Consider the following 24,672-nt stretch of genomic DNA (forward strand, 5'->3'; position numbering starts at 1 on the left):
TCACTAATCCCGCAACTTTTCAGTGCAAACGTCACAACAATCATTCGCTTTGGAAAGCAGGCGAAAGATTACATTTCAAGTATTGATAAAGAGTCGAGGACTTAAGAGAGAAGGAAGGAGATAGAGAGAAAGATGGAAAGATGATTCAGTCTAAGAGAGCATTTTGAGTATGGGTATAGGTTACTATACATTGCATAGCTCATGTGGCACTTATTTAGTGATAGGACAGGACACTCAGTACCCCTTGGAAGGCATTTCTTTATACAAGTGCTATTCAGGGTGTGCATTTCAGTTTCTGCAAGTGCTGCACTGCACTGTGGCCCGATGGGCCGAAACTAGAGTCTCCACATCCAAAGGCCCACTTCTACTGGGCCTAAATGGGGCAGGAGGAAGCAGTTCTCTCTCTGTTGCTCCCAGTGCACAAGTGAAGTGCACTTACGAGATCTATCTTCACCTGGTTGTCATGGTAGCAGGGCCTGCAGCACTCTTAGGCAGGAAGTTGAGGTTGAGGCCCATAGTCAACAGCAAGAATGACAGCAGCAGCAGCTCTGTAGAGGACTTTCTTTTGCCTTTCTTCGGATGGTATAATCCTGCAAGGCATTAAGCGCTGCCCGTCTAATTCCACCAGAGAGGACAGTCAGACTGTGTCTGTCGGCATAATAAAGGGAAGTGCTGGTGTTCTGAATTGTATAAGCTGATGAATTGTCAGTGCTTTATAAAAACAAAAGTCTGTCATGTGCTTAAAGTACTTTAAGAGGGTTCAGAGGAGCGGGGTTAGGAGCGTGGGGTTGAAGCCAACAATGTCATCGGCTGATCCTGTCACTTTCCTTAAGCGCTTGTTATCTTCATACAAGAGGAGGAGATGAGCCATTATTTTTGACTAGAAATGGCAAACTAGAGCAAAGTATCATTTGGTGATTATCATTCCCTTCTCGTCCTGTTGCTGACCGGCTGTCGCCAAATGAGACTCGGACAGCAAGCATGTCACTCTGATAAATACACACACTCGCAAGCACACTTGCAAACACGCATGCACACATGGACACAATACTGATACTTGCTTGATTGTACCAGTGTGCACGTTGCTTGCAGATACAGTAGGTATAAATATATTGTATATGTGTACCGTACAATAACGTCCCGTTTGTACAAAAGGCCTTTCTGACTGTTCCAAGTTCATGAGGGGTCAGAGTGGACTCAAGCACAGCCGCACTCCTCCACGATCATGTTGGGCACGTCCCTCTTTACAATGTTGTACTCATCATCAAAGTAGAGCATGGACATAGTACTGAGCTTGGTTGGGATGCAGCAGGAGTTGACTGAGCCTGGGCTCATCCCTCTTATGCGATACTGGTTTACTACTGCCGTGTGGAAGGATGAGGCTGAGCCCGGTACACCTGCCATGTAGGCCGGGCAGCTGCCCTCGCAGTAGTTTCCGTAATAACCGGCTGGTGCAATGATCCAGTCGTTCCAGCCGATAAGGCGGAAGTCAATGTAAAACTGCTGCCGACAGCAAAGTCCCCCACTAGTGCCGTCACACTCCAGCCCTCGCTTGCGAATACGGTGCTTTCCATCCACCTGACGAGCTCGCACCACCAGGAAAGGCCGATGGGAAGGGTCACCTGGGTCCACCAGCACTGGGGCCACGCCGGCTGTCTCACAGCCATCACAGTGGACCTCCAGGTCCTGTTGCCGGCTGCCTTTCCCAAACACAGCCCGCACTGCCTCTGAGAGAGGGAAAGTATGCCAGCCACTGCGTTTCAGATCCACCCGCTTCTCCACCAGTGTCCAGCGACCTGTTCCCCCTCCACCACCACCGCCGCCTCCTGGGCCTCCCTCTGCACCGCTGGCAGACCCGGCCTCCTGGTAGTGGATTTTCACCGTCACCTTCCTCCGGAGGCCCTTCTCAGGACCGCCTGGCAGGACTCGGAAGTAGAGCCAGAGGTTGGCCTGGGACACGTAGAGGTTCTGGTTGCCCTCATTGGAGATAAGGAAGTAGAGACCAGTCTTGGATGTGTGTTCATCTGTTGGAGACAGAAAACAGGAATGGTTTAACTCTCTATTTGCCTTCATGCAACAATGACACATTGCTTATTTGAGTGGGAAGCATTTTTTAAAATGTTGACTTTGAAATAGCAATGAAATGTTGTTAACATGAGTCAGTTGATGTTTATAGTGAGGAGGACAGAGTGTTTTCGAGTAAGACTTTAAAGTCCCTCAGGGAAAATCTACTTTAAAGATGGTTGTCCAACATAAATACATACAAGGCATTATACACCAACATTTCACAAAAACTATATCACCCAAGTAATCACCACGAGTCATGGAGAAGAGAAAAAAAGGCATTCAAGGTTGAAACAAAGGACAATTCGTATCTTTGTATCTCTGAAAGTGCTACCTTTGGGTACACCAAACCTCAGCCCTTATTGACGCATCTAGAACTCAACATCTGGACCCTCAACATCATGACGATGTTGAGGGTCCTAACATGAGTCCATGTCTTTCTGTTTGGACCCTCCAAACAGCTAATCTGCTGCCACTGGGCCACGCTTGACGACACATGGTGCTGGGACCCCCACCAAGAATCAATAAACAGATTAATTAAGGACTGGGCCATTGCCTTGCTCCATATCATGATGAAGATTAGAGCGTCATCAGCATAAGAACAGACCTCAACATATGATCTCTCAGGCACCAATTTACAAATGAAACGAATAAAAGAGGCGAGCGCACACAGCCCTGGTGGGATCCATTGAAGGATGAGGTATAATTTCTGCGATGTAACAACACATCTGATGTCCTCAGCCACCATCACATCGCCTGTGATCACGTGACCAAAATGCTACACATTGATCAACTGAAACATGACAACAGACAACCTACGTTGGCCGTTGAAGGCCATGAGAGAAATACTGGGCATTGCCAGTTGGTGAACCTTGTTCTACTACTTTTTTGTCAAATATACAAAAAAGGATTAAGATTGTTTCCCTTCTTCACACACAAACACAGCATGTACCCCCATAAAAAGCAGAAAGCCTCCTAATAAAGGGCACCGCTCTGTCTTTAAAGGGCTGTTTTCCCCCTTGTTTTCTCTGTTTGCTCTCAATCACTGTGTCAGGTGACCTCTGTGGCAGCTCCTGATAGGCCAGCTGTGACAGGCCAGTTCTGGGATCAAGCCCAGTTGGCCTCAGGTCCAGCTTTGTAAGTGACAGGGGCCAAAAGAAAGAGAGAGAGGTGGGGAGAGAGAGAAAGGGAGGGAGGGACAGGGAGGAGAACAGGGAAGAGGAAGACCAAGGAATGGAGGAAGGATGCAAGTAGGAAAGGTGGGAGGGTGGGAGGGTTGGCGGACACGGCCAAGGCTCCCGGGGGGTTCATTGAGTTCAATGTTAGTGCCCCCCCCCCCCCCCCCCCAGAAACCCCACCCCCACCGTACCCCACCCCTTTCCCCCTCCTTCCATGTGTGAGCACCCGGAGAGTGACAGCACAAAGCCCCCTGTGAGGCACTGGGAGACAGCCGCGCTGCAGCCCGCCATTGAAACGCGTGGCTTTCCAGCAAAAAGCATGATGAGGCAAAAATAAAAGCCATTTACATGACACTGGCCACTTTCTGCAGCAGCACAATGAAGAGATCCCGGGAGTCTTAGGGTGGCGATGGGCTCTCCCTGGCAGTATTTTTTTTCTAAGCCTAATGATGTCTTCCAAATTACCCTGAGGTAACTTGAAAGGTTTCTATTTCAGGAGATTTGGTACAATGTGCCCAAGCAGAGCAGCGCCTTTGAAAGCAGCTAAATTACTTTGTTTGCCGACTGATTAGTGTGTGTCAGTGTCAACAGGTGGCCACCAAAGACGGGCCCCCCCTCTTTAAGGCGCCTCACGCCTCTTCCTCCTGTAAAGCACGGCTTTACATTCACATAGAAACCTGTTCAGACCAGCTCTCCACTCTAACATGTCAGCTGGGAGCTCAAGCACTTCACACACACATTTGCATCCATCCATGCACACACACACACACACACACACACACACACACACACACACACACACACACACACACACCCAACCCCACAGTAAGGAATACATCAACTTTGAGCCTTCTGAATACCAAAGCCTGTGGGTAAAGTATCAAGTGCACGGTGAGTACATATTGAAATCCATCTGAAGGGAATTACATAAAGGAATCAGCTGAATACCCTTACCTAATTCAGCGCACTACATTCTTACTTGCCTCAACAGCTCCAAACTTAGATGAAAGGGGTATCTCACACCATCGAGCACACTGACAGAGTGATAAAAAGTCAAGGAATGAAGCCTAAAAAGAATACTGATCATGAATAAATAGCAGTTAGCTGCTTCTGGTGTTAAACCCGGGGCCCATTTCTGCACATTTTGGGGTCAAAATGACTAACAGGTACAAAACTATTTGGAATTGCTCCAGTAGATCGCTTCAATCAGCAGCCACAAAATGATCTCAGGGCAAATCAAGTACAAGGTATGCCCTTGACAAGTGAATGTTTTTGCCACTGACAGGCACAGATTGTTATTCAGATTGTCTGACAACATTGCAGAGAGGATGCCCACAGTGTTAGATGTTTTTGCAAAGGAAAAGATATTTAGAAGAGACAAAAGATAAGAAAGGCAGAAAGTTTAGGATTAAACTCTTAAAATATGAGGTGGTTTGGGCATCTGTTTAGGATGCCAACTTGACGGCTCCCTTTGGAGGTTTTGTGGTCATGTACAGCTGTAAGTGGATCTCAGGGTGGACCCAGAACTGGCTGGAGGGATCACATATCTTATCTGATCTGGGAAGGCCTCAAGATCCCTCAAGAGGAGCTGTGAAAGGTTGCTGGGGAGACGGACATCATGAATACCTTGCTCAGGATACTGCCAATGCGACCTGACCCCAGAAAAGCAGAAGAGAATTGATGGATGGATGGAGGAGACTGGATTGAGGATAGGAGCTCCACTATAACAACGTTAACACCATCTCCTGATGACACGCCAATCTCATCTCAAGGATACTTTAGTAGCTGCTTTGGAGCTTCCCATCATATCGCATGATTCTCATCAGGAGCAGAGCTTGCACCTCACTTGGTAGTATTTTAAGTATGTTGGAAGGATAACGGTTAAACTTTAAATTGAAAGAATTCTGTCGAAAGCAGATACAGATCGTATGATAGGGTCGAAAGCTCCAGAACAGCCACTTATTAAAGCTACCCAACAGAGTTTCTGGAGCAGTACCACACCTAAACCATGCTTCTTCCGAGATTCCCGTAAATACTCATCTTACCCTCTCCTCTTTCACACTGTTTCTTTCTTCCTGTCCTCTCTCCTCTCTGTAGGGTCTTGGACTACAAGTGTAATATCTCTCGGCAAGTTCAAATTCCTGCTAAACAATCTTTTTCATGAACTAATTGTTTAAAGGCATCTTGTTGACAGTGTGGTTGAATAAATGCCAACTCTTCATCATATGGCTTCCTTGGAATTGGGAGCACATAGCAATAAACTACATGACTTATTTGCACTGAGGTCCCTCTAAGGAACACATATTCTCTTCTTCATCCACTGTGTTACAAACAATTCAGAGCTGGCCCCGACACGCCTCGCCTGACCCCACAGTGGAAAGAGTATCAGCAGGCAGGACACCTGGGTGGGCTAGTGTGGATAAAGAGCTGCTTCAGCGTGTCCCCACCTGCGCCACCAAGTCAGGTAAGAAGCCACGGAAGGCAGGCAGCTCCAGAGCTCATTACTCAAATCTGCTGTCGACAAGACCACACGCAATGGAAGGACAAGGGGTGCGGCACAGAGCGCTTGTGGTTCTGACATGAACAGAGAGGCGTACGTGCATATTGCAGCAGCCATCCCTCAGGCCCGAGAGTCTCGGCACTCCAGGAATTCCTCACACGGTGAGGAAGGGAGGGAGGGAGAGGATGGAGAGGCAGGTCGCTGGACTTTTGGCTGGAGGTTAAAGCCACTGCGACACAGGCTCTGTTGTTGTTTAAGCTTTACAAAAAGGCCGTTTTTAATAAACTTGCATAAATCATTTATAAGATCACAACCCATACAGAGGCAGCCAGGCCCATTGAGGACTGAAACACACACTTGTGAATGAATGTGGAAAATGTATGGAGCAGGTCCAGGATGGCCATGACTGACAGCTCCTCATGAAAGACTTGTGTCCTGAAGTAAACCTGCCAACCCGATCCTCCGAAGGAACCGGACTGAAGTTAATGACCTTCCATAATGAAGTCTTAATTCTTGGACCACTCGCTGCAAGTTCACTGGGTCCGAACGGCTATAGTGAGCAATCAAGAAGCGCAGATCTAAACTTCTCCATCCACCCCTCTCTCTTCTGCCCTCCCTTCTTTCCCTTGCTTGTGTTCCCCGCTCCGCTCCCGTGGATACGGGACACCGAATCCCTCAGCAGGGACCCATGGGACCATGTCAGGGGAGAAGGGAGATTGGCATCGTCTCCCTCACCTGCCCGGGCCGCTTGGCAGACCTCTAACTTCTGCGCTGCGGCAACCGGAGATAACGAGCCGGCTCCCTGGCTGTCAAGCACGTAGTTAACCCCGTGCTGAGGGGACGCAAGGTGACCTTACTGCTCCGAGGCACATCAACACCTATCCACATCCATTTGCTGGCTCGCTGTTGGCTAAACATATGCCAACCTCGCCCCCCCAACCCGCCTTCTCCTAAACTGTGACAACAACAATTCAGGCTCCCTCATGCTTGGGGGACAAGCTCCCCTGGCTTCAGAGCTTTCTGGAGACCTTGCCTCCGAGCCATGCCCCCTGGCTGGCAGCATCCGATCTAGAGGGGGGCGTGAGCCAGCTGGCCAGGAGGCAGACGGGGTCTAGGGAGCAGGGACCCGAGCCAGCTCCATGGTACAATGCCACACAAAGGCTCAAAGGTGCGAGGAAGAATAGAACTAGGGGGAAAAAACAGAAGTAGAAGAAGAAGAAGAAGCAAAAAGAGCCCAGCGAACCTTTATATCGACAAAAACATTCTTTACAACACTGCAATATGGGCACACACACACACACACACACACACACACACACACACACACAATATCAGCCCCCATACCCCTCCACACTCCCCCAACACCAACTCCCCCGCACAAACTCAAATGTCTCATGCATTATTCTGATTTCCTTTGTTTTCTCTGCTTTTCCCTGCGTAACGTTGACATGTTGAGTTCAGCAGGAACATATAGAGCTCTTATAATAATTGCCTGGCTTTTGTTCCCTTGTCATGAGGGTACTCAGATCATTCCCATTGGAAGGTAGGACCCCATTCAGGCTAATTGTAGCGGCAGGGCCAATGGGAAAATACAGGATGCATGTGTGTATGTGTGTGTGTTTAAAATGTCCTATTTTGGTGTCTGTAATTGTATGTTTTCCTTTTGTTAAACTAACAGTTTGTGTCAAAGACGTCGTTCTCACAGCGCTAACGGACAATTATTGGATTCTGTCAGGCCCGGATGATTTTAGGTGTGTGTGTGTGTGTGTGTGTGTAGGAAAGGGGGTGTGTATGAGAGAGAAGAGAGAGAGGCAGAGAGAGAGAGAGAGGAAAGGGTGTTCTCTTTGGACTTGTGAGAATTAGTTAGATACACATTCTTAGAGGAAGGGATAAATGGCCAATTGAGGGACTTTTGTGTGTATTTAAAAGAGGGCTTTATACATTGGAGTATTGAGTGTGAGCGCGGCTTTAGTGATGAAATTGGATTCAGAGGTTCCTTTTATCCCATAGACAACACACATAGGGGTAATTTAAGGACTCTGAGTCTAGTTTCTTTTTAATTTCCACCAGGCTAAAACAGGAGGAATTAACACGAACCACTGGAAACGAAGCAGGAGGGAACTGTGATGTAATAAGATGATAAAAATAATGACTGCACTGGATCCAATTAGTTTATGGCTTCTTTTTTTTAACTGATATGATGCTTAGTGAGATTAACATGCTAAGCTTTACAGACTGAAATTTCATCCATGATTTTAAGTTATTAACTCACCTGGATCCCATGGTGTCTACTACAGGAAGTCAAAAGGTGAAAGGGTTCATGGAGAGGTCGCTTTAGATATATGCAATGCATTATTGATTATTACCTGACTCGGCGAAGCTGATAATCTCCGAGGTCTCCGCTTGAACCTCGTTGTTGAACGCAGCCTGTCCGTCAAAGCTGGGGATCTCCACCCGGCCGTCCTCGCGCACTTTCCCGGCGTGCAGTCTCCTCAGCGCCGTCACCATCGCGGCTTTGGGGATGGGGTGGGTGATGTTGGGTCTGTCTCTCATCTGCAGCCGGTTCAGTATGTGCCTCTTCACCGCCTCCAAGAAGTCTATGTTCACCCGCTCCGACTGATCCGGCGTCCTCAGGCCGCAGGACGCGCACGACTCCTGGGGCGAGCTCTGAGAGTCTGTCCCGGTCACCGAGCTGCAGCGCGCGGAGAGGACGCACGCGAGTAAACAGGACAAAGCCAAGCTGTGAAAGCTCATTTTTCTAAAGTTAAGATTACAGTCTGAATCCTAAGAAGGATAAGAGTGGAAAAATTAAACACACACAAAGGTAAAAGCTAATTTAAATCCGGGAGAACATCCACTTGTGCTCCAAAAGTGAGACGCCTCAAGATATCCAGAGAAGCCAATGAGATCTTTGTATTCCCAAACATACGAAGCTAATTAACTCCAGTCATTATGCATTCACTTTGTTATCCAACAATGCTTCTTTTCTCTGCACAAAATAAAAGTTCATCTTCTGTGATTGCGATGCGCACTCAAGAGTTTGGACTGTTGACGCGCTTCTGTCACAGCACGTTCAGGTCAGACGTGTAATCTACCAAAACAAACGAGGACTCTAAATTAACCCCCCTCCGGTGTCCAAAGGCGTTCAGTCCGCTCTTTCCCATTCAAAGAACATGCAGAAACTTTTACAACTGCAGTCCCCAAAGAGAAAAACACAACGTGAGTCTCGGTGAGTCCCGCGTCTTTTGTGTTTGCGCCTGCTGCTGGGTACCGTGTCCGATGCGCGCGACTGTAGTAGATGAACAGCTCCGTGCGTCCTGCAAGATGCTGCTGCTCACAGAGACCCTTTCTGCCTTTTGCAATCACGACAACAGGGGCTCCGCACACCCAAAGTTTTTATACAGGAGTCGAAACCACGTGGGGATTTCCACCAACTGGACGCGGGGGATTATTAAGACTACTACGTCTCAGAGCCACGACTGCACGGATGAAACAAGGTTTTATTATGGTAACACGCCGGCCCCGGGGAAGTTGCATAATTTTACCCCGATGGCTTGCGTTATTTGACTTAAAAGGTGAAACTACATTTGATCATTTAACGTAAAGATCCCAGGTCTGAGGAGCACAGGTTTAGTTTGAAAACTATGTGCAGTCCATGCTGTTAAAAGTGCGTTATTTCACTGTGCTTAATGTTAGACTGAGGGTACAAATACAATTATACTAATCTAATCTAATATTAAATTACACACAGGACTCTTTTAGTCTCTTTAAATACGTCATTCATTGTTGTTTTCAAAAACGTTTACATTACAAACAGAATAATCCAAATGAAGATCAACACGATGTTTATTATAATATGAATAGAGGATTCCAATTAAAGGGGAATTACGAATAAATAAAAGTTTGAACTTATGTCAGCTGAGTTTACGGACGGTCGTGATGTCGGTTAACAAATAAATTGCGCCATCTACCGATACAAACCTGTCCTTACACACTGCAGCTGCAGAGCTAGGTAGATAGCTGTGCCTCCTGCTGTGGACACTTTAAAGGCGGGCTGATGAAAAATACAACCAATTTATTTGTTAGTTTGTGTTATAATATTTATTCTTTGCACTTTATATTGATTCTTTTGCTCTTTTGCTCTGTTGTTTATGTGATTTGCTTGCTGCTGTTTCCAGTGTACTCTGTCAAAGCCCTGAGGTTGCCTTTGAATAAATTTGCCTTTCCTTGCAGTCGACCTAAACAAACAACCAGCGTCACAACAACTCACTATTAAGTGCTACAGATGGACTATTCAAATATAATATAACTAGAACAAAATATTGGATATCAGAAATGTTAGACGTCTGGGAGCTTTCTAATGACGTGAGCGTCTATAAATCATCAACTACTGCCAATTAGCTGAGACTCCCTCCTGACAAGGAAGACGAGGAGGATACCTGCATGATGGATTATGACATGACGGATGATCTCACCATAAGACAGTAAACAGATTATCTCAGCAACTTTCAAGACCACAGAGCTGAGAGGTTCACAAAGAGGGCACACAACCTGCACCAACATCTGTATGAACTTTGGGTTCACTGAGCACAACTCATCCACCTTGAACTTTCATTCAACTCGGCTCAATTTACACGTGCACACACACCTCTGTGACATAAGGGATAGTGGGTGTGTGCTGACACCCAATGTAACACCTCTGCTCAGAGGATAAATACACTAGTCGACTGTCTTTCTTCTTCTCTCTCTTCGGCTAACAGGTGGAAACGTTTGGAATCCGTTAAGGTAGGCTCCCTAAGACAAAATGAAAATGTCTGTCGTATGTGTTTTTCTACATCTTCTCTATCGTGATGTCACAAAACCAGCAGCTGAGCTGCTTTATCAATTTTTACATAATTTTGACAACGCTTTACGTTGTAATCCTTGCAGGCGGGAGTGAACCTGGAGCGAACCACAGAGGGACATTAACGTGCAGGTAAGGACTCAGGCTCAGCCCAAGTGAAAACAGAGACTCAGTACTTTTTATATGTAATTCACACAGGATTATTCAGGAGTAGGCTTTACCATGTGGTTATTTCATATGGACTAATTATTTGTTAAATTACCAGAAAACATGATACATCGTGATATATATCGTTATCATGATATGAAAAATCATGATATAGGATTTTGGCCACATCGCCCAGCCCTACACTAAGGAGTCGCTACCGAAGACAGAAAAGTATGAAGGCTTTACCTTCAGCAGAAATTATTTTAGCAAGAACAGACTGACAGCACCTCTCTGAAGGAAATAACGCTTGTTGAAATCATACAGGCACACATACATAGTTGAGTGTTCACAAAAATCTTTAAACAAAGAAAATGAACTGAGAAACAGAAACTCTCTCTTCTCTTCATTTCTCTGAGTGGTGAATGAACTCTTGAATAACGACTGTTTCCCAAAGAAGGGCCTCGGCCTCTCCCTGGTGAGTACGTGACCCTCCCAGCATTCTCCCTTGACAGTTGAGGTTGTTTATAAGTGACAGTACGGCTGCACAAAAGAAGGGGCAGGATCTGATTGAAAGATCCCTGGTTATAATAACTATTACCCTTCAGGCCCGGGTGGGTAGCGCCCCCGGTGATCTTCTGACAGGAAAGTAAACTCATTACAGTATGATTAGGTCATAACGTGACATCATGTGCCGCATTATCATCATGTGTTCTCTCAGTCTAGTGCAGGTACTTGTCGTGGCTCTCAGAAGCAGGTCTGTGTCATGTGTAGGAGCTGCAATGTAGGTCAACAGGTCAAACGAAGCTGGGCAGCCGAGCCTGCTGCGTCAGAGCTGATTAGTTTACTTTCCAACAGAGTCACAGGGTAAACAGAATATTGGATTAGCTTCACATGACATAATGTCATCAGGTAGAAAACAAAAGTTAAATAGAGCATTTCAGATTTTAGTCACAAACTGCAAATGTTTTTCAAGGGGACATATTTAAGCTCTGCCATCAGTTTTCTGTTATTCTAACATGTTTTTGAATCATGTTGGTAAAGATTGTTTCGTTTTAGAAATTTTATACATATTTTAATTTAATTATTTTTCGTAGCCCCCCCTAACCGCACTGCACTGTCACTCCAAAGTGGTAGAAAACATGGCTGCTCTATGATCAGTTATTCAGCCTTAAATGTACAAACCAGAATCACCAGGAGTAACGGAATGGTACTCATCGACTTGAGTACAAGCGAACAAAAAGGCAGCCTGAGCTGAATGACAATTGGTTGATTTCATTATGCAGTTTTCACTTTTTCACTGATAAACACCCAAAAATGTGAAACCCATGAAAATATGAGAATGAGAATATATCCGTTCAAAAGATACGACCCCTTTAAGAGGACCCTGTCCCATTGACAAGCAGGAGTCTGTCACACTCAAAGGTATTTATGAAATGTGTCTTAAGTGATGGACAAGACATGTAGCATTCATTTAAAAGGTATTAAATGAGTATTTCTATTTTCATATTTATATATATATAGAAAATGTTGATTAAAGACATGATGAAGAGATAAGAATTTCTTTTTGAAAACGTGTTAGGCACTGTTCTTCCAATACTCTGAATTTCCTCCCTGTTTGTTACTCCCATCTCCAAGCACACTGGTTCCTACTGAAGACTTAATTCTTTAAAATAGGTCACATAAGTATATCGGTTCGGCGTTTGGCATTCAGCATTCAGCATCTTGTTTTTTGAAGCCACGGCGGATACGCTTTGCTACACCTCTATACAGATTGGCAGGTATCCATGGCAGCAACCACAGGTAGGCGGGCACTAAAACAAACCCTGCGTTTATGGCCCATTTGATTTTAAATTGGACCGTAAATTACATCAAATCAGGCTTTATTGAAGAGGACTTTGAACTAGCGAGCGAGACCATAAACTCACTAAGAATATTTTCCCTGAGGTTATTAGTCAGCTGATTTATGGTTATTCTAAATCATTATGTATTAAGGAAGATAAGAATGATGTTAGTTACATAATCGTGAATTTGAAAGCTTGAATTCGTCTCACACAAGAGTCAGATTTGTATTCAGATATACAACAAGATATACGACAGCTGCTTCAGTTCTTCACCGTGCCTCGTTTTTTTTAAGGATGCACCATATAGGATTTTGGTGATATCTCATTTGTGGATATGTTCAAGTTTTTAACCGACTGCCAGATCAAGTCTCCTGTAGTGAAATAATAATATAATAATAATAAACTTTATTGATAGTCATTTGATTGCGCTCACGCTTATCATGATGACCCACGGGTAGATGCAGACATAAAAGCTTTTTTAAATGTACACATTCACTGAGAAACAGGTAACAAAACTGACCCCACTCAGGGTTACATGTCAAATAAAATACACACATTTTTATGCAACAATTCTAAGGGTGCATACCGCCACCTAGTGTATAGGAGTGTGCGGTGAATGGCATGTGCATCATCTTATAGGCAGCACTGACGTGCCAGTATGGCATCATGACGTCCCTTATATTTTTCACAACTATACCATTATGAGATCATTCTTGATGTAATGTTCAGTAGAGTCAATGTTAGTGGCTTTTTTAATATTATAGCTTTTCTCATCTCATTTGATTTCTGCATTAAGGCCATGTGATACAGTAACAGTATTTTATTATCCTGTTTTCATGTAAACCCTTTAAACATTTTAAACAAAGCTCGGCATATACTATAATACTGATGTTTTTGTTGTTACATACAAAAATATATGAAGTTAGTAAAGTTTGTTCTTGGCAGGCTGTTAGGAGTCAGTCAGAGTCATTTGCCATATGGACATGGGACTGTGTGTGGTGCAGGGTCTTCCGCCCAGCACCAGCAGCAGATCAGGCAGATGCTGAGATATATCCTCCTCTTCCTCCTCCTCCAGCAGCTCCTCCTCCGTGCAGCTCCACTGTGTTTTGAAAGCCTTGTTTTCAAAGCTCAAACAGTTTCCGATCCGCTGTGCGTCTCTCCCCACCAAGCACTCTTTGCTGTTGTGCAGTTCGGAGGATTGTGTGAGTGTTTTTCTTGCATAGCACTTGTCCGGGCTGAACGTCTTCAGCTCTATCGCTCCGTCTGATCCGAGAAAAGTGAGCGGTGCAGGAAAGCACCTGTTCTTAAAGGGCCTTGTTTTCCTGTCCAGCAGTGTGGGTTGGACTTCTGCATTGAAACTACTGGTGTTGGAGGTGTAGCTGGGACCCAGTCCGATACAGCAGTGGTGAATCTTGTCTGGGGGGGTGGAGCCCAGGAGTATTTGAACCTGCCCCCAGGTCTGCGAGGTGAAGTTGTACCTCCACAGGCAGTTCTTTGGAGAGTTCTGGCTCCTTCCTCCCCCGAAAAGCAGCATGCTGTCCTTGTAGGCCACAGCTGAGTGTCCCATCAGCCTGGAGGGACCAGACCTGAGGTAAACAATCAGAGGTGGTGTCAGCAGGAAGGAACACACAACCCAAACATCGACTACTTTGTGCAAAGGCCTTTTGCCTTTGTAGCTATTTAATGTCCAGCTGTGATTGTGATGGGCTGGAAATCCTGAAATTATACTGAACTTGTAAAACAAATATATGAGAAGAGAGAGCTGGAAAAGGCCGGGAAATTCTGCATACACTAGAAATGAATAAATGTACTGTGGTAACTGTCAGAACTCTGACTGTGATTTTTACCTGGGAATGTCAACTCGACTCCCTGTCCTAAATCCTCAAATGCTGCAGGCTGTCATCAGTGGGCCACAAGCTCAATCACAATTGTGTTTACTCATTCCACCAAAGATCGGGATTCGACAAATATTTATTTAAATGAAAATCTCAGAAACCCTGCCATCCTACAAGGGCAGGTGTAGAATTTCTCTTCATACTGTAACTGTGCTCTGACACCTGCACAGCGCTGTTGCTAATCAAGCACTACTTGACTGAAACTGTGAGAGAAATATGTTCCTCTATGCTACGAGGAGAGTAATCCCATTACTCATTTTGTTTGACTTTTTATGATATGAATGCTGCTATCATAATTCCCTCCTGCAGCTTGACAGAGTCTCTTCATGTCACCCTGTGTTTGGGCAGCACAGGGAGGTGAAAACTGATCCGGGGCTGCTCAGCAGGCGATGAGACATCCAGGTATTATCCTGACAGGATCAAGTTCTTTAGACACCAGAGAGATGTGAGGATGACCTGTTCTAGTGCTTTAACAAACGGCTTGTGAGGTTAACTGGCATGTATAACTGATGCAACTTAGGGGTTCATTACATCATGTATTACACTCTAGTATAATTTAGTTTACGTGACAAAAATTGTCTTCTGATGATAAGTACAGTATTGTTATGTATTTACAATGTGATTATGAAAAGCAACATCACACACTTTTAGACCACGAGATCAGACACACTAGGAGATCAGACACACTAGGAGATCAGACACACTAGGATCTAAGTCAGCTCAGGTAACAGTAGCTCCGTGCACATGGAGCCTACAATTCATGTTATGAGCCGTTTAAAAGCCCAAACTTGATCAAAAAGGTTCGTATAAACACCTCAGTCAGAATAAACGGGACCAATTTGGGTTAAAGTGGAATACATTTAATAATCTGATTTAAAGAAAATAATTAACAGCTAGGCCTGCTTCTGCCAGGCAAACATCAAACTGATGTTAGTTTGATAATCACCAGTGAGGCATGTTTTATGCATACAGTTAGCTAAGTTGAAGTTAGTTTAAAGTTGGGTATTGATCAGCTGGAATCGTGAGGAGAAAATGAAAAGAGGCAGAATTTATAGTCAAGATGCAAGAAGTAAAAATTATAGAAAGCATTTAATTGGATGAAATATTAGTTCTCACCCCAGAGTGATTGATAAGTCAATATTTTATTGCTTTCCAGGAAATAACAAAGTCTAAAATATTATTAAGGATGCCTGGAAAACAACTTTTTTTGTCATTGCTGGGCAAGACTCTGGTGTATAGGTGATGATCAATATATGACACACTTAGTATAAAAAAACCTACAAATCTATTTGACTTCTAGCATTATGTTATATATTGTTAACATTTGAAGAGTAATTAAAAAGAGTGTCTTTGTCTTGTGTAACTGATGATGTTGTCACATTACCTTTCAGACAATACAAATGTATAAGGGACCATCACATCGCAAACATTGGAGAAACAGCCTCCTATGAGTCTTCTGTAGTTGTATTCTACCAGGGATGACACTGAAAGAAGAAATCACTACTCACTTGTTTTTGAGTGAACTCCACATGTTGCTGGTGGAGTTCCACCTCCAGAAGTCTCTCTGCTCATGTAAACCTTTCAAGCCTCCAAACAGGTACATGCAGCTCTGGTAGGCCATGGCTGAGTGACTGTGTCTGGGGCCTGGGCCTAGTGAGCCCGGCTGAGAACCACTGAGCAGGGACCAAGCCATGGTATCTGCGTGCATATAAAAACATACAAGAATCTACAATTAATACACATGATGGAGCTGTGACGTGTGTGAGAAATGTGTTATTGGAATTTAAAAAATATACAATAAAAATACAGAATATGAGGACTTGCTGTGTCCAAGGCAAACTTAATTATCCTCCACCTTTTCTGTCTGTCTTGTCATCAGTAGAAGTGGTTGAATACTTGATATATTCTCAGACAACATAATAAGCTGTATTTAAGTAAAGAAATAGAGACAAACCTTCCTTGGTAAAAAGTAAGAGTATGATCTTGTTTTCTATCACGTTTTGATTGTGTTTTGTGTGGATGTACTTTGATCGGGCACCGTTTCCCCCAAGGATTATACATTTGCCATTACAGTCTGTTTCTTGGACTGCCAGTTATTTAGAACCCCAAACATGAAAAAGACAATAGTGCAGAGATGAAAAAATACCAGATTTCCACTTAAGCTTGACTTAAACATATTGATTCTTTTTTACAGTAGATGCAGATAAGATAAGTGTGTTTTCATGAGTAGCTAAAACAAGAATGAGCTCTTCAACACATTTTTTTAACAAAGGAATAAAAGATATTTTAAACTCACCAAAATCCAAACTCCAGAAGTCTTGTGAGGATCCTTTCATGTCTACGAAACCTCCATAGACGAGCATGTCAGAGCCGAGCACCACAGCACTGTGTCCCTTTCTGTTGGTGGGCATCTGGGTCTGCACACAGAGACAAACACACACACACAAACAACTTTAGAGCTATTTACAAGCAAACCCGACAATTATATCACCGTTAAAACCAGCCTCACCTTTGTTTGACATATTGTATTTCAATGTTTCTTTAATTCTCTTGTTTAGATTCCAAGGTAACCGGCCCTGATGTGTTCAGACGTGTGGGAGAAGACAAGTTCCTCACTGGCTTTTTGAAATAAAACGACTTGACTGGACTTTCCCAGCACAATAGTTTCTCTTTGTTTGTGTCAAACGCCTGCTTATAAATGTCGCATCTGACACTTTACAACCACCTCTACCAACCTACCAAATCTCTTTTAAGGCCTGCAATGATTTTATCTTTTTCACGTCTGTTTGTGTGAGTAAAACAACATTTTTATGACATTTGTGACAATAAACATTAAAGCACCAATCAATGAAATGAATGTTTCCTGACTTTCATCAGTACTGTGATGTCTTTTCTTTCTGATGAAAGTCTGCTGTGTATGATAGCAGGCGTGTTGCACAGAACCTTCACTAACGTGTTGTTAACAAGTGCAAAACGTGATTTTCTTTACAAAAATGTTGTGTATTATTAGTTGAAAACAGGCCCTTTGCTATTTTTGTAAGAATACTGACAAAGACCCGGTACCCGGTAGAACCCGGTAAGAGTGAGAGGAGATGAGTGGTTTCGTGCTATCTGTTACTTCTTCAAATCACTCCCACATGAAAGGCTCTCTGTACCTGAGGGGAGCTCGTCTTTCCCTGGAAGTGCACCCATTTCTGCTTTGCTGGAAGGAAAAGGAACAAAGGAGAATGAAGTTGAGCTTAGGTATAAATGAAGCTAGAGATTAATTTGATATAAAATAATCATGACAAAAAAATAGAAAAAAGGGAAACAGTATCCACGTACATGTTCTCCTTGTGGCACTGTTTCAGAATAATGACTAAATACATGCAGACTGTACACATGGTGATTTCAAATGTTTAAATATGGAAATGAGCAGAGTCATCCTCCCTCAAAAAGTCTTGGACACAAACATGAAGAAACAAGTGAATAAGTGAGAATCAAAGCTAAGCTCTACCCGGGACAAACGGGAACAAACAGGTTGTGGTATTCTTAGAGCAGGAAGCATGTCCTGTCCCTGTAACAGCATCCAGATAGTAAAGCTAGTTGTTCAGTCCACTTTGTATATCATTTGGGACTTTTCCTTTCTTATCAAACATTTAAAACATTTTTATATAAATGTAAAGGCTCAGAAACACAGTATCTTAAAGCTTTCACAGGTTTCACACTCATCCGAACTACTGCACTGAATGTTTCACAGGGGTGCCTGAGACTGGAATCGACATGCAAGAACAAGATTTGTTTGTCAAGTCTGAACATTTGCAGACAACGGCTGCCAATATTGACTTGAGTCATGCTCATCCTCCGTAGTGAAACTCACCAATGTCAAACACCCAGAGGGAACACCTCCACTTGGTGTATGCAGAATCCAGCATTCCCCCAAACACGTACAGGAAGCCCTAAGAAAGGTCAAAGCTGTTAAACATGCAACAGAAATCAATGATACATAAGCAACAAGAAGGTGTGTTCAGACCAAAAGCAGGGGTTTATTTCAACGTAAAATTCAGTTTCTCCTTGTGGAAGGGTTCTTATTATTGAATGTGTGTTCAGTCAGTTGTGGAACTATTATAAACTCATAAAAATAGACCAAAATAATCATATGGGTATAAAGAGGCTTCTTTTACCACTCTTGGTTCAGCAACTCTGACACCCGCATGAGTAAGCATTAATAGCTGCAGTTGCGTTACTTCTGACCAGTTTATTGTAAATAAATCACGACTGTGTTTATGACGCTGTAGTAAGACTGATATCAGCTGACGTTTCACTTTGCTGCGTGCGAGACATGACAGCATTTAGTTTTGAGACATATCTGGAAGGGCAGATATTCAAGTGTCTTTTTTAACCATGCAAACACCAAAAATCATCATGCAGTCAAACTGGGAAAATTTGCTTTGACTTTTTGCCTGAACACTAATAATGTTTTATTCAAGTAAAATATAATAATTTATTGAGTTTGTACCTCATGAGCCACCATAGAATGTTCCTCCAGTTCTTCTGGTGCAGCGTCACCGGTGCAGTTTAACTCTGTCCACTCGTTACACACTGTAATATTGCACACATAATGTATATTATGTTGATTCACGACACACAGCTTATGTTGCTTGTATTTGTTTTTTAAAGAGCATCCCATGTGGAGCAGTTTTCTGAACGTTATACCATTTAAACCATCATAGAAAACACTGTAATATTATTGCCAATGTGTCATTCACATCATTTTAAAGTCAATAAATCCTCACTGTTTGAGTTAAAAACTCTACTTGTCTACACCAATCTAAAACTGAACAGTTCAACAGGGCATCCAGTCCTTACCCACGCTGTACCTCCAGAAGTCCCTCAGACAGCTGTTCTCTCTTCCTCCCAGGATGTAGACATGTCCATCATAGCTGCAGCAGGCGTGCTTGTAGCGGTCACATGGGGACGGGCTGCTCTGGGGGAGCCGAGTCCACAGGCAGGGACTACTTTGACTCATAACTGGCATGGGCCGCTCTCACCTGACCATTTTCTAAAAAAACACAACATCAAAGTATTTGAAAAAGTTAACAAACATTGTATGAAATCTACTCATTGCCCTTTCCAATTTTAAAATTGGAATATATTCACACTGATACCTGTGTGTGCATTTAAACTGTAACCTGTTCACACATGTTTCAGTGTTGAAGCTCAACAGAACATCTGAAGAAGTTTCTCTGTGGTCCAGGAGAGGCTGTAGTTAAAACTAACGATCAGCTTGACCCACTGACAGAGCAGTAAACTAATAAATGAAAATGGAGGAGGCCACTAGAAAGCAAAGCCATGCTGATAAGATAATCACAACAGAGGAATGTTGAAGCTGCTGTACAACCTCCTCTGATTACCTAAGCTTACCCACAGTGCTGGTGTATGACACCACAGGAAAACATAAAGACTACAGACACTCGCTCTCACTACCAACAGATGGACATGGCAGATGGGTTTGTGGACTACCATTTTGATGGCCATCTCCTTTCAGCCACGAGTGACCGTAATTGGCTGCATTGCTATACCTTTCCTGGTCACCATAGCAACTTGTCACAGTCAGCAACAGCCTAAAATATACCTTTTTTTTTAACTCTAAATGGGATTAAAATTTACAAAATAAACATCATGCTGTATTAGAAGACTTGTAACTAGCAACTGAAACCATAAACTAATTAGGATTGGATCTTCAGTACCCTCTAGTAACAAATGACCTGAGTCAGGTGTCTTGTGATCTTACAGCTCTAACTGCACTCTAACTGTGTTCCTCTGCATCCACACAATTGACAGCACAGTGTGAGGTGAGTTGTTACGGCTACAGAGAGCTGGGCTCCTTTGGGTGCTCAGCTGGGACTGTGACTCAGAGCACCTGACTGCTGCTATAGGCCCCGGTGTCTGCAGGGAAACACTCTGCCAAAGAAAGACGGTGACTCTCTGGGGACAGACAGACTATCTGGTCCTCTTGTACAGTTTGCAAAGTTATCCCTCTTACTAAAGTCAATCTATAACTGTCTTTGTTTTATTTAGAACAGTATTTTACAAAGACGTTGTTGTTGTTTAGATCAACTCTAAGACTTCTTAACAACATCTTTCTAAGTGTAGTAAAATAATAATTAAACATTTATTAAAGGTTGACTTGAATGATTGTGCAGCACTAATAACATCACCGTTCTGTTTCTGTTAAAATATAGTTGACTAAATTACACAGAACCAGCAGACGTTGTCTGCTTCTTAGCAAAATATTAAAACCTCAGGACAGTGCATGTTTTGACAGGGCGCAGAGGTTCACAACGCTTTCACAAGTAATTATTACAAATTTGACCAGTAAAATTTGTGAGAAAAGGCTGGGGACGTCATCAGATGTCTTCTTCTGTCCAACCAACAATCCAACACTAAAAGATATTTAGTTTACAACCGCACACTCGAGGAGCTAAAGCCATCAACGCTTGGCATTTTTAGCATGATTGATGAATGACTTAAACAATTAAACCTTTACAGCTGGTGGCTATTTTTCTGTTAACTGACAGATTGGTTAATCCAAGGTTAAGGCTATGTTACCACAACTACAAAACGTTCCTTTCAAAACGTATATCTTTTGCATCATCTAGCATCCCCACTGCTCCAGCATCTGAGAGTTTATGAAACACAGCTTTGTAAAAGCCTCTGACCTAGTTTTGTGTGTTTTCCTGTTTACACTGGCAAGAGCATGTAAGTGTATGGAAATGGTCCTGGATATGCATTTTCAGAAATGTTAGTATGAACAGGATGCGTTCTGAAATGGTGCTCATCTGGATAAGATCAACTTTGTCTCATAATGCCGTTTTTAAAATGAAAACGCAGGAGGGCGGATGTGACCCAGCTGTTGGAGTCTAACCAAATAAAGCAGTGATAAAATGCCTTCCAGGCAGCGGCTCTGCGTTGTTGGATTTGACCTTATAAAGAAAAAGCTGTAAGTTATTTATGCGGATCGACTCTGCTGTCACAAAAAGAAATGGAAACATTTATTAAGGAAACTGATGACTCACTTCAACAGCCCTTTACAATATACATGAGGATCCAGTGTCAGGAGAGGTTTATCATTACTCTTTGCCTTTGGTTATCATTGTAGTAGTTTTCCAAGATGCAATATCTATGGACGAGGAAGTTCACTGAGCTTTTCCACACCCTCCATTAGCTGCTGGAAAGTTCTCCTCTCCGTTCACCTTGATAAGTGTTAGCCTCTCTACTACATCTTATCAGCCTGTCACATGAGCAAACAGCCCTGAGGTCACCTCTTTGTATTCACACACCTCGTTCTGCCTTGTCCAAACACCTGAGCGTGACTTGTATGAAGTAATCTAGTTTGTATGTTATCAGAGATAAAAGGTGCAATACGTCACAAACAGAAACGGGATTCAGCAATCTGTTCAGTGAAATAAAATAACTAAAATAATATTGATATCGCTGACTGAAAATAAATATCTGGATATGAAATAAACCATTAGATCTAGTATTCATTGGTATTATAGGCCCTACAACATTAATTGACATTAATATAATGAGTATAGCCTATGTAAAGTGACAATCATTAGGTCATATGTTAATTACCAATACAACCCCATCCCCCGACAATTTATAACATTACATATACCATATCAGTTATGTGTTACAACATGCACATATGAAAACCTTATTTCACATAACGTATGTAATGTAATGTAATGGAGAAATAGTGCAAAGGGTGGTTTAAAACTTCTGTCATCATATAGAGTAGCAGACTCCGTACTTTACTCTACACTGTCTGCAGCACTAGAACTGGTTGACAATCTAATGTCAGTGTTCTTAATAAAGCCACTTGTTAAAGACAGCAGCCCTTTAAAATCAGTGTCATAAATCCCATGCTGGTCAGGCTCTACTGTTCAGCTACAACACGTGTCAGTGTTCATTGGGATTTATTATAATTTACACCATTTCTAATATTTCGTTCTTAATAAGTTGTAAAGAAGTGTCAACAAAAAAACAGTTACTTAAGTCTTTAACTGCTAAATTGTGAAAGATTGTGCAACATGGCTTTTTCTTGCCTGAACATGTTCGGTGAGTTTGTATATCAAGCTTTTCTCTGAGGTATTTATCAGCGCAGAACTCCTGACACACACTGGTTTAGAAGAAAAACAAGTAATTGAATATTTTTTTAGTCTGTGATACCTCTTTGGACTTTTTGGCTTTATTCACTCATGTCAGCAGAACCCTTTACAGATCTTGAGTTAAATCTTCACAGCCTGGGTTGTTTGTACTGATGTTACACAACTAATTCTACCTGGTTGTTCAGTATGGGCCAATATCACAGTGATGAAGAAAGATTTGAGGAAAATCAAATCCTGTTGCAATCATTAAATGCAACAGGGTGTTTCTTCATGTTAGTCAGTTAATCCTACTCATTACACAAGGATGAAGTAGTGTGAAATAAGTTAAACAACAGAAATACCCTGATAGCACGCAAACAATGCCTTTGTATTCATTCCTAACTCAGTCATCATATACTTTAATAATTGTAATGCTAATAATTAAAAGTATACTAATATTTTTCCTGTTTGCTTTCAAAGACCAATTTCCAAATAATGTGACCGTTTAAACCTGAGAAGCTTTCCTCTCAAAAGCATCACACCTGCTCTTACTTTATAGCTTAGGGGAGACTGGGGGCAGTTGCAACACATCTTATTTTACACTAGTTGCATTCAACATTTGCAGGCAAAATTGTTTTTTTTGTCATAGTTTAGATCCTTGTGTTTATTTTTTACCTCAAAGTTAGACGGTCAGGACGGTAGGAGTACATTATGTTCTCTAATGGCTGACAGGATGTATTGAAAAAAAGGATGTTTAAATAAAAGCTTTAGTTGCAGTTTGAAACAGGAAGAATTGTTCCATGTTTCCTGTCACACTGAAATAAAGAGGAATTAAAAAAAAAAAAAAAAATTAGAAGATTGATATAAGTTTAATGAGCTGTGTCCCAATCCAGGGGCTGCAACCTTTGAAGGAGGCGGTCTACGGAGGATGCTCCATTCATGGCCTGCGTAGATGTTAAAGCCGAACTGAAATGAGACAGTCTGGTCTATGGAGGATTTCCTGATAGCGTCACTGAATGCCGCTCCTGTCGCCTAGCAACAGATAGCTAGCGGGCTAACTAGCTAGCATAACTATCGTCACATACCAAAAACTTTTACATGTAAAAGTGTCTTCCTCTGCCGTTTAAGAGTCTGCCATCTTGTTTGAATTGGTGTGCAATGCATCTCGGGATACTTTGGGCTGCGAAGGATGCACCCAATGGATCCTTCGTGGCCCAAAAGGAAGACGCATTTGGCAGCCGCATCTGAAGGAGCCTTCAAATTGGGACAACCTTCGACGCCCTGCCGTGACACAATCGGCCTTCAAATACGTCCTTCGAAGGATGCAGCCCCTTGATAAGGACACAGCTATAGATTTGATTTGTTGATTCTAAGTAGTCTTAAAGTAACTGACATAAATTTAAAAAGTGTTGCAAACGTCCCCAGTCTCCCCTTCCCCGTCCCCTGATTTTGAAATAGTGTTCAAGTTTAAAAATAAAAATAAAAATAACAATTACAAGACTAGCCAACTTTACCGTTATCATCAATGTTTAAATAATCAAACCTTTCCAACCATCAGGAATCCTACGCACAACGTAATATTACCGTTGGCTGACTAACGTTAGTCAATGGCTTGCTAATTGCATGACAACCACTTCAGGAAGAATTCGAACGGTTGTTGTACAGTTCAATCTCCAGACGACGTAACTTATCTTTATGATTTTTCTTGATAAAATGAATGTGTCCAGCGTTAACTATGAAAGGTATTGCTTTGTAGTCACACTTGTCGATGTCTCACTCTGACAAATTCAAGTTAAAGTAAAATCCAACCAGGCTAATAACGGTAAAGTTTGAGAAGAGGAAAAGATGATGATGGACTTCGACAGAGCGTCTCCCTGTCGACTGTAACTTCCTTTGATGTAAAATACTACATAAAGCTGCTTATGTTTCAGAGCCACAATGTTTTATAGGGTTACAATGTTGCTGTGAAATTCAGTAACAGGCAAAAAACGTGTTAAAAAAGTATTTCTTTTACTTACGAGAGCCGAGCTGCTCCTCTTCCCCTGACTGTTGTCTCTCTGTATACGAGC

General features: G+C 42.7%; 2 protein-coding genes across 2 annotated transcripts; both read right to left on the minus strand.

Annotated features, from left to right (window-relative positions):
• Nucleotides 1-1,145: 1,145 nt before the first annotated feature.
• On the minus strand, nucleotides 1,146-8,496 carry inhbb (inhibin subunit beta B). The gene is made up of 3 exons (XM_069663308.1): nucleotides 8,109-8,496; nucleotides 1,848-2,024; nucleotides 1,146-1,796 (listed from the first exon to the last, which is right to left on the minus strand). The coding sequence occupies exons 1-3, from the start codon at nucleotides 8,494-8,496 to the stop codon at nucleotides 1,198-1,200; spliced, it is 1,164 nt and encodes a 387-aa protein (XP_069519409.1). The 3' UTR covers nucleotides 1,146-1,197.
• A 4,491-nt stretch (nucleotides 8,497-12,987) lies between these two features.
• On the minus strand, nucleotides 12,988-24,659 carry klhdc3l (kelch domain containing 3-like). Its single transcript, XM_069663544.1, has 8 exons — nucleotides 24,622-24,659; nucleotides 19,317-19,509; nucleotides 18,967-19,049; nucleotides 18,328-18,406; nucleotides 17,624-17,670; nucleotides 16,765-16,885; nucleotides 15,977-16,166; nucleotides 12,988-14,159 (listed from the first exon to the last, which is right to left on the minus strand). The coding sequence occupies exons 2-8, from the start codon at nucleotides 19,483-19,485 to the stop codon at nucleotides 13,523-13,525; spliced, it is 1,326 nt and encodes a 441-aa protein (XP_069519645.1). The 5' UTR covers nucleotides 19,486-19,509; nucleotides 24,622-24,659; the 3' UTR covers nucleotides 12,988-13,522.
• Nucleotides 24,660-24,672: the final 13 nt, after the last annotated feature.

This window comes from Semicossyphus pulcher, unplaced genomic scaffold, assembly GCF_022749685.1.
Source record: "Semicossyphus pulcher isolate SPU_LCO1_2020_fin unplaced genomic scaffold, fSemPul1.0.p SCAF_15, whole genome shotgun sequence".
Lineage (NCBI taxonomy): Eukaryota > Metazoa > Chordata > Actinopteri > Labriformes > Labridae > Semicossyphus > Semicossyphus pulcher.

Coding starts and splice junctions, on each gene's coding strand:
- inhbb (XM_069663308.1), bottom strand. CDS start 8,496: ATGAGCTTTCACAGCTTGGCTTTGTCCTGTTTACTCGCGTGCGTCCTC. Junction 2,025..8,108: donor TATCAGCTTCGCCGAGTCAG/GTAATAATCAAT, acceptor TGTCTCCAACAG/ATGAACACACATCCAAGACT. Junction 1,797..1,847: donor CCAGGAGGCCGGGTCTGCCA/GCGGTGCAGAGG, acceptor GAGGGGGAACAG/GTCGCTGGACACTGGTGGAG.
- klhdc3l (XM_069663544.1), bottom strand. CDS start 19,485: ATGCCAGTTATGAGTCAAAGTAGTCCCTGCCTGTGGACTCGGCTCCCC. Junction 16,886..17,623: donor GAAAGACGAGCTCCCCTCAG/GTACAGAGAGCC, acceptor CTCTGTGTGCAG/ACCCAGATGCCCACCAACAG. Junction 14,160..15,976: donor TGGAGTTCACTCAAAAACAA/GTGAGTAGTGAT, acceptor TGTTTACCTCAG/GTCTGGTCCCTCCAGGCTGA.